At 37.3% G+C, this 11007-nt stretch overlaps 2 protein-coding genes across 4 annotated transcripts; one reads left to right on the top strand and one right to left on the bottom strand.

Annotated features, from left to right (window-relative positions):
* The first annotated feature begins 124 nt into the window (after positions 1 to 124).
* LOC149610586 (arginine-hydroxylase NDUFAF5, mitochondrial) lies at positions 125 to 6391 on the top strand. 3 transcript variants are annotated; one of them, XM_089859468.1, is made up of 6 exons: positions 220 to 402; positions 2466 to 2562; positions 3691 to 4273; positions 5361 to 5452; positions 5528 to 5711; positions 5852 to 6391. In XM_089859468.1, exons 3-6 carry the CDS (start codon positions 3703 to 3705, stop codon positions 6130 to 6132), a joined length of 1128 nt encoding a protein of 375 aa, XP_089715594.1. In that variant the 5' UTR covers positions 220 to 402; positions 2466 to 2562; positions 3691 to 3702; the 3' UTR covers positions 6133 to 6391. The 3 variants fall into 3 exon arrangements, with proteins under 3 accessions (XP_089715596.1, XP_089715594.1, XP_089715595.1); XM_089859469.1 differs by lacking the exon at positions 2466 to 2562; XM_089859470.1 differs by lacking the exons at positions 3691 to 4273; positions 5361 to 5452; positions 5528 to 5711; positions 5852 to 6391 and adding an exon at positions 584 to 1638 and having other exon boundaries at positions 125 to 402.
* On the bottom strand, positions 6316 to 9411 carry LOC149610585 (tyrosyl-DNA phosphodiesterase 2-like). The gene is made up of 6 exons (XM_089859467.1): positions 9158 to 9411; positions 8909 to 9009; positions 8451 to 8663; positions 8175 to 8385; positions 7947 to 8117; positions 6316 to 6703 (listed from the first exon to the last, which is right to left on the bottom strand). The coding sequence occupies exons 1-6, from the start codon at positions 9296 to 9298 to the stop codon at positions 6413 to 6415; spliced, it is 1128 nt and encodes a 375-aa protein (XP_089715593.1). The 5' UTR covers positions 9299 to 9411; the 3' UTR covers positions 6316 to 6412.
* Positions 9412 to 11007: the final 1596 nt, after the last annotated feature.

Here is an 11007-nt window from a genome sequence, read left to right as displayed (position 1 = left end):
CCCACCATTATACAGGCTGGGAAATAAGGATATTTTTTAAACTAGTCGTTTGGACCAGTGACCCTCTAGTGTCTGAAATCATTTACTGGTCTCCGGACTGGTCCCAGCCTTTGCTCTCCAATAGATTTGCAATTAATAAACCCCCACTTCTTGAATTAAAAAACTAGTCCAAGCAATTAATAAACTGGTTTTGGACCAGAGGAAGTGTGCTATTTCCCAGCCTGCCCACCAATCACCATAGAGGGTACACCGTACCGTACAGTTTAACTTGCGAGTTGAACAGTACTTGATGGTGAATTGCGACTTGCGAGGCTACGATATTGTTTTGGGTTTATCTGATTGAAATTGCGGTAGTTCGGTAACAACGGAGGACGGAGTTTCACAACAAATAAAACATAATAGGTGATTCATAATATAATTTTCTAATTGTTAATATATCGCGTAGTCCGCGAATGTATTTCATTTGCTAAGCCTTGTCTGGGCTTGTCGTGCTTCCCCTCTTTATTCCTGTAACCCCCCCCCCGCGGCCCAAGAAATCCATTTTTACTGTAAATCCATTTAAGTGGGATTTAATTTAAATTAGGATATTCATCATGGCCCAGCTGGCCAAGTACTTTAGGCCAAATTTATTAATCAAGGCGAGAGCCAGAGTCAGGTACATTTCTGCGGGAAAAGAGACCATTATGAACGTTTTTGATAGAAAAGCCAAAACTATTCAGAAAAATCGCGCGGCTATTGCCCCCAATGGACATATATATGATTACCTCAAAGATGAGGTCGGTTACAGAGTGGCGGATCGCGTGTACGATATTAAAAGGGTCTTTCCTTTGGCTGTCGATTTGGGCTGTGGTAAGGGCCATCTTAGCAAAAATCTGACACCCGACAGCGTAACCAACCTCATTCAGTGTGAAACTTCTGAAAAGTGTCTCGAAATTAGTCAAACACCCGATGGTATTCCAACAACGAAGTTATTAGTGGACGAAGAAAAATTGCCTTTCCGTGATAATAGCATCGACATTTTTTTGAGTAACCTTTCGCTTCATTGGGTCAATAACTTGCCTGGAACATTTTCTCAAATTCGAAAAGCTCTCAAAAATGACGGGGTGTTTATTGCATCCATATTTGGCGGCGAAACGTTATTTGAATTACGATGTTCGTTACAACTAGCCGAAATTGAACGAGAAGGTGGAATTTCTCCTCATATTTCCCCTTTCACGACTGTTCAAGACTTGGGGGCGCTTTTAAACCGAGCCGGTTTCAATATGCTGACAATTGATTGCGACGAAATTGTTGTGGGATACCCGTCTATGTTCGAATTGATGTGGGATTTAAAAGGAATGGGTGAAAACAACGCAACTTGGGCCAGGAAACTGCGATTGAAAAGGGATACACTTTTAGCGGCATCTGCTATATATCAAAGTCATTATGGAAATAAAGATGGTGGTACCATACCAGCCACTTACCAAATTATATGTTTTATCGGTTGGAAACCAGATCTTAGCCAACCGGTGCCATTGGAGCGAGGTTCGGCCACCGTTTCTTTGAAAGACTTGGAAAAGATCATGAAAGAAAAGGGAAACTTAAAATAAGCCCATAATTATTTAAAAGCACAAAAATTCTTGTTTTAATAATTAGGAAGTAAGTTTAATTAATTAATATAAATTTTGTCACGCCAACTAGCCTTGCGTAATTTATGTAGTAATGATTAATTAAAAAAAAAGATCAGCCATATTTTGTTAATATTTTCTTTTATCAATATAATACATTCGGCTAGTGACGTGGCAATTAATCCCGAAGTAAGTTATTTTTTTTTCGTAGAATTGTTTTCTTAAAGGGAGGGTGAAGTGGAAAATCAAGTGATTTTTTTTATCGATTCTTCTTCTAATTATAAGACCAGTCTGCAAATAGTGAAACATTCAGGAAATACCAGCTCCGAATAATTTTAAAATTCAAATTAAGTTCAGATTTTAGGGATAATTTTAAACAAGGACTGCCAACCAATCGCGTAACGCCCTGCCTTTTTATTAACAAAATTATCGTTACACGCTCTATGTCTCGCGCCACGATTGTCACATCAAATCTCGTGATAAATTTCATTCGACACGGAGCATGCGTGCCACGATAATTTTATTAATAAAAAGGCAGGACGTTACGCGATTGGTCAGAGGGGCTTATTTAAAATTATCCTTAAAATCTGAACCTAATTTGAAATAATTTTAAAATCATTCGAAGCTGGTATTTCCTGAATGTTTCACTATTTGCAGACTGGTCTTATAATTAGTAGAAGAATCGATAAAAAATCACTTGATTTTCCGCTTCACCCTCCCTTTAATATAAAAAAGGTTTAGTATTTTATGTATTATATTTAACCGGATAATTTAGCTTTAGTTTAAGTTTATAATGATTCGCGAGTGAAAATTAAAAAAAATGACTTAAACTAATGTAATATTGAATGACAATTTAAGGGATTTTGGAAAATGATGACGGAGACTCTCCTGGGATAAAGATTTGGCCCTGAATTTAATCTCACTGCGATAATAGTTTCCTTATGGAATTGTACAAGTAATAATGGCTTCAGGAACATTTGTTATATATATTTAAGACTATTGAAGAATTAATTTGTTTTTATCGCTGGATTTACTGTTAGCGTCTTATTTTACTAAGAAAGTAAATGTAAAAGGCGAGTTGCTTGAAAAGTTCATATTTTCGGTTCAAAGTGTCAGTTTTATCAAAAGTGTATGGATATAAAACAAAAAGTACACCTCATTAACAATTCCCTGCCTTTGGCTGTAAACGACATGTAAACTGAGAAGTAAACTACCCCCGGCTCCAGTCTGGGGAATAGCACGCTTCCTATGGTCCAATACCAGTTTATCTATTTTTAAATTCAAGAAGTGGGGTTTACTGGTTATTAATTGCAAATCTATAGGAGAACAAAGACGGAGACCAGTTTATTTCGGACACTAGGGGGGGGGCTAGTTTAAAAAGTATCCATATTTCCCAGACTGCCCGGCTAAACCGCCTACATGCCCTACAGGACCTAGCCATTCAGGGAAGAACTTCATGACATGATAGGTTTATAGAAAGTAGTACATGATGTTGACGATTCAAACGTTATTTTTTGGTACTAGAGATAGCATCTGGTACTTTATGAGACTATTCACGGTTTGTTCCGTGTCCTCAGTCGGGAAGGTAATCATACACAAAAGAGGGGGGCAGGGCCGGATTAAATGGGGGGGGGGCTTGTTGGGTTTTTTCTCCGACTTAAGGGGGGCAGACATTATCTTGGCCCCCGGGTGCAAACTTGCTTAATCCGGTCCGCTGGGGGGGGGGACACTTCTAGACGAAGGAAAGCTTCTGAATGGAGAGAGCAAGTTTCAACGAAGTGTACTTTCTGGCTTTATATCTATATACTTTTAGTTTCATAACGAAATCTATGTTTAAAATTATCAGTTAGTACCGAAGCGTAAATCACTCGAAGTAACCTATTCAAATTATTGGTCTAATCACAATATTACAAGCACCATAAATTAACATTTCATTCGACTCGCTCTTTATATTGCATAAAATGATGGGAAATATTTTAAAATTTTCCACCAATAATAAGAAATATTCATTTTCTAGGGGTTTGGTACGTCATTAACCTCAATTATACGTCTAACACCCTTTTGTATTTCTTTTGTTGCTCAGAAAACCTTCGCAATGTTTGAATATCGCAATGAGAAAGCTTCAATTTCGAGTGATTCGTCGGACGATGATGACGAACGAGATGTTCTACAAACGATACGTACTCGACCCAAAACCGCCTCAGCGTTGGAAGAAACATTACCAAATGTTATCAATCAGGACATGGAGGAAGAAGGTGGTACCGAAGCCACCACCAAACGTGTTCCAAAAAGAAAAGTCAATCCCGTATGGGCCACCGTTATGAGTGAAAATTTATTATCGGAAGATTTAGGACAATTTGAACTTAAAATGAAACACTTTAAAAATGACCGCGATGTTGAAAATTACGACTACACAGGGAAGAGCAGGTTTTCAGTTGGAAAGCCGGAAGTAATGAAAATATTTACTGGTGGTCCTAGTCGTCGTGATGGAGGAGATCATGATGATGAAAGACGTTGCCGTGATAGAAGTAGAAGTTGCGACAGTAGACATAAATCTTATAGAAAGGAGAAGAAGAATGTTGTATTTAGCGTCGAAAAGGAAGAGGCTTTCAAGGTGGCTAGAGTTATCGCAGCTAAGCTTAATGAGCCCAACCAAAAACTTATATGTAAGGAACAGTGTTATTCAATTTCTTAAGTGTCCCACAAAAATTGACAAAGCTTAAATAATTATACTATGTTTGGTGTTATCAGAAGTAAATAATACTATATCTCTAAGAGAGAAGTGTACCACAAAGCGGGGTAATTGTAATATGATTCTTCCCAACTTCATTTTATATTTCGAGCAAGGTTACTAAACCAGGGTTCGTACACGACCTGGAAATCCTGGAAAACCTGGAAAAGTCAGGGAAATTGAAAATGGGCCTAAAAGGTCAGGGAAAAGTCAGGGAAATTGAAAATGGACCTAAAAAGTCGGGGAAATGTCAGGGAAAAATATATTGAAGGGAAATTTAAGTCTGGATAACAGTATAAGGGTGACCAGAAAATGTGTTGTCTGAGATTTGACCAGAGCCCCAAATTAGCGGAGCTCGCTACGCTCGCTCCAATTATTTACGATTGCTTTACTTAATTTAAATTTAAACGATTTATTTGGCTTATTTTTATAACAATAACTCGTGCAAAAATGACTCTAGTGAATTTAGATTGGTTTTCATACATGTTAGCTCATACGTTATTGCAAATGGTCAGGGAAATTTGTGGAATTTAGTCAGGGAAAACCTGGAAAAGTCAGGGAATTTCATTTAAAAGATTTTGTACGAACCCTGTAAACCGAATCACATACGCGATAAATAGTTCCCTCATCATTAGCTCTTAACTATTTAACAAGGCGCGCTTGGAGATTTTTGTCCCACGTCAGGACAATCAAGGTTTGTGGGTTGATTGCTGAGGATTTAGTACCAAACACTTATAGAATTCACCCCACAGTGCGATGCCCATCTTAAGTTTGTCGAGCAGGAGAGCAAACAAAAAAGTTGAACCAGGGAAGAATCATGTTACGTAACTAAAGTATTAAGAGGATTCATTGTGTCATCCTTCAATTATCCCCTTCTGGTGTTATTAATTAATTAATTTAGTTACGATTTGGTTCTTAATGAATTCGAGTACTTGACAATGTCAATATTTGTGGAGACTTGATACAATAGACTTCTCGTTACGGCCCCTAAACGAATTGTTGGGTTTTTGTTTACGTTATAGATAGGACAGTTCGCGTTTTGGGTACTAAAATGACTCTGGAAACTACCCAGAGTGTGGAAGAAATTGAGAAAAACGGTGGAATGAAAGTCTTAGTGAGTAACTAACTAATCAAGCCTTCAATACCACAACCGAACTATAGTCAATTAATGAAAATATGCGTGAAATAGGATGGTAGCCGGAGAAGGACACCGGGTGGCATTTACTTGTACCTACTCAAAAGTAACCCTAACATAGAAAGACACTCCAAAAATTACATCTTCAATGAATGTTTCGACGACCCCAAAACTAAATTTAACAAATCCAGGAAGAAAATGAACAAGAAAAAAAGTAAAAAAAAGAGTCGGAAAAATTGTAAGTGGTTCATTTCTTTAGTGGTTTCTCTCGATCTCGCTTGGCCTCAAGTATTAAAAATATCCTGCTCTTTCTTTTAATTCTTTCTTTAAATCAACAACTTTTGCGCTAATCCTACGCATGCTCTCCCCTTTTTTAAGCCATGCAAGTCGATCAAGCGGAAGGAGATTCCAATTTGAAACCTTTACCGACCAAACTCGATCATCTAGTCTCGAATGAAAATAGCAGCGAATCATTTGCCGCTTCCGAAGAAGGTGAAACCCCTAATTCTAATTCTTCGACCACAACTACGAGAAGTTCCAGTTCCGCTAGCGAACCTAAAGATGAAGTGACGGAAAATATTCAAAAACCTGTCACAGATGTTGCCAAAATGGAGGATGACGACGATGAGGAAGTTGAAGATGGCGAAATCTTAGATTGAAGTAGGACGTGATTTCATTTTGAATCCCTTATATAAATGTCTCTCTCTCTCTCTCTTTCACGTAAAATTGATTCGTCTGGCGCAGTTTTGATCGTCAAGTAGGTTTATCTTAGAGAGAGATTAGCGTTTAGTCGCCATTTACCCCCCTTTTTTCTTTGAAATCGCACACACACGTTACGAAAATGAAATTTAGTAATAAACTTTATTACAATATATCAAATGAACAATAAAAATACAACGTTGTTGAAACCAATAGCAATTTTTGTGGTTTTTATTTATTTTATTTGGAGTTTAACGAAAAGAAACACAACAAGCCCCAATGATCGGAGGGGAATGTGCGATAGGGGTGTAACCTTGACAGTCCAATTAAACCGAAAAAGGTTGCTTCAATGCCAGATTTGGTGGCGGATTTGAAGTATATTCTGTCAAATCTGGCTTTTGGTTTAAATTTGCCATTGATGATTGTATTGTCATTTCTCGATGTATCCCACGTGTAGGCGCATTCGGCTCTTTTACCGCAAGCTATCCACGCGTCTTTGATGCTTGAGGGGAGACCTCCTATCTCATTCAACTGAAAAAGAAAATTAAATTGATTCTTTAAAGAAATACTTTCGCAACACTAGTTGTGTTTAAGGATAAAAGGGGTAATACAAGTTTTATCATAAATTGATGATCTATCTTTAAAGCAATGCGCGGGTTCAGTGGATCCTCTACAAGTTGACTTTCCTCCTGAACTCCGGGTTTAGCTTGGTGAAGGCTAGTGGGCGGGATTTATAAGTGCACTTATAAATCCCGCCCACAAATGTCTTCGCCAAGCCAAAACTGGAGTCTGTCCCCATGCAGCTTATAAACCCTCTCACCCCAACCTGGTATTAAAGTATATGAAACGCTATCACTGTGAAAGCCTTCTCTTTAGTGTACTCTTTGTATGACACGCGAAAGGTGGTAAAAAACTTCTCCTCGATTTCAGGCGAGGTTTTAGTTTAGTAATTTTCTCCCATAGAAATGCCTATGCAAGAGCATGATCGCTTAAAAAACTTGTTTGTCTTTTGCATTGTTTCTTTTGAAACATAAAACCGGAGCCTCCGAAATGAACTAGGCCCATGCGTGTGGCGAAGCGAGAATATTTTTTAACTAATTTAGTTCGCCGTGTTTTCCCGTTTGGGGGCGCTGATACGACCGAAAAATAAACAAAGTTCAACCCCGTGACCCTGTCGACTGCTTAAGTATTTGGGCCAAGGTCGCGGATTGTAAGTATACGTTTTTATAACTCTTACTGAATTATTTTAATTGAAATAATTTATTTTGTTGTCATCAATACCATCTAACCGAAAGATTCAATAAAAAGTGAAGAGACCCAAAAACATTTACTTTAATTTTAGGATGAAACTTTTCTCTATCATAAAAATTTTATGACTGACCCCTAAAATATCAACGACAATTTAAGGAAGACCCCTGTCACAACGGAAAAATAAGCGCCATCTATGGTGAAAATATTTTTCCTAACAAACTGGATATTTCCCCACATAAAATTTGACATGCATGGGCCTAGTTCATCCCGGAGGCTCCGATAAGACATGAGTACCATAAGGGGTGGAAGTACCAAGTGATTCGGGTATAAAAACATAGGTCGGAGATAGTGGGAGAAAAAGCCACCGCAAAAAGAGACACTAAAAATTACACCCACACGAGCAGCGGTGCCAGCAAAATAAAAAAAAATCTCCTGTATTTATATAGCCCGTTTTCTGTAAGGCGCTGATCTAATGATGGACACTTAAAGAGGATTATTCGCTTATGCTTTTATCTATAGTTACCTCTTTCTCCCTAAGATTCAAATCACCAGCGAAAATGACATTGAGATCAGGCGTACACTCCTTCATTTTATTAAAGACCATTTTGAGTTGATTTTTACGTTCGTCAGAATGATCGACAGTGCTTTCCAAATGACTATTTATTAAGAGAACCTCGCATCCTCCAATATTTACCTTTAAATTCATAGTTATTATCGGAAGATAATTAACACAAGTGACCATTTCATTTACTTTGGCAATTAAAAGATTTCTTCCCATAGATGAATTAGGGAAATCTTCAATAGTGTGACTCTCGTATTGAACATGCGCTGGATTGTACGCTAAACCCGTGAAATACTTTCCATCCCCTGCAAATAGGAATTTATATTTAGGAAGGTTACACGTTAAGAATTCTTGGCTTTGAGGAACGACTTCTTGGAAAAATACAACATCAGCATTGACCCTGTAAATACAAAGTTTAGAAGAATGACATGATTTTTTAAATGTCCCGAAATAATTAATTATTACTCTTTGACGTAGTCTGTCACAGCTTTGGTTCTAACATTGAGATTTTTCCCATCTAAACCATCAATATTCCAAGTTATAAACTTGAATACTTCAGGAAAAGTGGCTTCCCCAGTTTTTTTCGTTGTGATATTAGTGGCCTTAGACGTAGTTGGTTTTAATGAAGCTTCTCGTAATATAGACGTAGCAGCTGCTGCTAAACTATTTTCACTCCCACTGAAAATTTATCTTTATTAAATCAAATTAGCTTTCTTTTTGATTTAAGGTACAATTATGGTATCTCAGTCGAAACGAACGACTAGTAAAAAAATGTGGCTAGTTTCACAGTACATTACGGGCCAGTAGATTAGATAGGGGTATGTATTATTCCAGTAGGCCAAAATTTAGTTTGGTTTTAGTTTAAATTTACTAGCCAATTGCGATCTAGACAAGATACTATAAATGAGCTTCATTTTACTAACTCAACCATGAGAACAACTTCAACTTCATTTGAGTCTCCGCCATTTAATGATTTGACTTGCGATCCTCCTGAACGATCCTCAAAGAAATCGTTGACTGATCTCTGAAGGAAAAGGAATGTTACTAAACGCCCCCTGTATCCTTATTCGTTTTCTTATGATTTTAATGCTAGTTTATTTGATAAATTAAAAATATGCATTGTTTTATGTTCACTGTCAGCTCTCTGAAATAAATACAATCGTGATAAAAACCTCCAAATCCCATTTGCGATCTTGGAGATAAAATTGTGCCAAAGCTGAATCCGTGTTTGTAATGGAAGCAAATTGTTTGCATAATTTGTCACACGTTTGAACGTCTGGAATATCATCGTCGTCGTCCTCGGAACCACTCATATTAAGGCTAATTTTGATTTAATTAACAAATAAGGAAAGGAGTAATAATTTTTAACATTAACTGTCACTGACAGCGCCGAAAACTTCACGCCGGCATTATAACCAACCAAGGCTTAGCAGTACATAGTAGCAGACAACCATACGTGATTATACACAGGGCCGGAAATAAGCACAGGACACTGGACATTGTCCAATAAAATTTTAAAATGTCCCATAACTTTTTAAAAAACTAAGGGGGTTACTGGACATTTTGACCAATAAATTTTCCGAAGTTTTGATAGCTTGACTATGAAGATGCGACACTATTTTAGCACACTCCAGTGGACAATGTCCAATAAATTTTCCAGTAAAATGGGGGGTCACTGGACACATGTCCTATAAGATTTTTTTCTTATTTCCGGCCCTGATTATACATTGTTTTGTGATTGGTTCATTTGGTTGCAGACTTAGAAATAAGGATATTTTTTAAACTAGTCCTTGGGACCAGTGACCCCCCTAGTGTCCTAAATAATAAACTGGTCTCCGGAGTGGTCCCAGCCTTTGTTCTCCTATAGATTTGCAATTAATAAACTGGTCCCGAGGACCAGTAGCCCCCACTTTTTGAATTAAAAAACTAGTCCAAGCAATTAATAAACTGGTTTTGGACCAGTGGACGTGTGCTATTTCTAAGTCTGTTTGGTTGGGTAGTTCAGGAAGCCGGGAGCGCGGGTAATTCAAATTTCTGAAGTTATGATTTCTTCTTTCTGTAGTAGAAGAGGTAAAATCTGCTCGAGGCTGTTGTCTACAGTTAAATTGTTTCCCAATAGAACAATGTAGAGATTGTTAAATGTCTCCAACGATCATAAAATTTACGCGCGGTTTTTAGTTTTCCGAAATGAAATTAAAGCGCGAACTTCCGCTAAGTGTCGAAATTCCCGCCTTGCACAGGGCCGGAAATAAGCACAGGACACTGGACATTGTCCAATAAAATTTTAAAATGTCCCATAATTTTTTCAAAAACTAAGGGGGTCACTGGACAGTTTGACCAATAAATTTTCCCAAGTTTTGATAGCTTGACTATGATGATGCGACACTCTTTTTGCACACTCCAGTGGACAATGTCCTATAAATTTTCAAGTCAAACAGGGGGGCACTGGACACATGTCCTATAAGAAATGTTTCTTATTTCCGGCCCTGGCCCTTGCATAGAAGTTAAAATAAACTAACTTTTATGAAAGTTAGTTAGTTTACTATATTTTTTTTCATAAATTCGGCTTGTTTGTATGATTTATGGGAATCCAAGGCTTGTGATATGTTTTGTCCTTGCATGCTCCAACTTTTTGACGAATGTATAAACAAAAAAAATTTGAATAACAAGTCGTTTATTATCTCGAACTAAACAAACATGCCCTATTTAAATGCAATAAATGGGTTTGATAACCTATTTCTCTAAGAATCTAAATACACTAAACCAGCTAGATGTTTACTGCTCTACTAGCTCTCACCTTGAAACTATGTAGAACGTTTGTAGAGGGTGTTTGAACTCATGAAAGCAAAAAGCCCATGTATAATAAAAATTTTATTTCAGAACATTCAGAGACATAAGCTTCCATAGTTCAAATTTATTCATGGTTTATTGTATATGATATTGCAAATTGAGAAAGGCAATTTAATTCGCCCATTATTGAATTATAACTATGAACTGAGGAACGATAGAGTTCAGGTGAATA

The sequence above is a fragment of the Phalangium opilio genome, unplaced genomic scaffold, assembly GCF_054372755.1.
Source record: "Phalangium opilio isolate 3A_F unplaced genomic scaffold, DU_Popi_V2 ptg000329l_1, whole genome shotgun sequence".
NCBI lineage: Eukaryota > Metazoa > Arthropoda > Arachnida > Opiliones > Phalangiidae > Phalangium > Phalangium opilio.
Note: the sequence above shows the minus strand (reverse complement) of the source record. Positions and strands in the feature narration are given on the sequence as shown.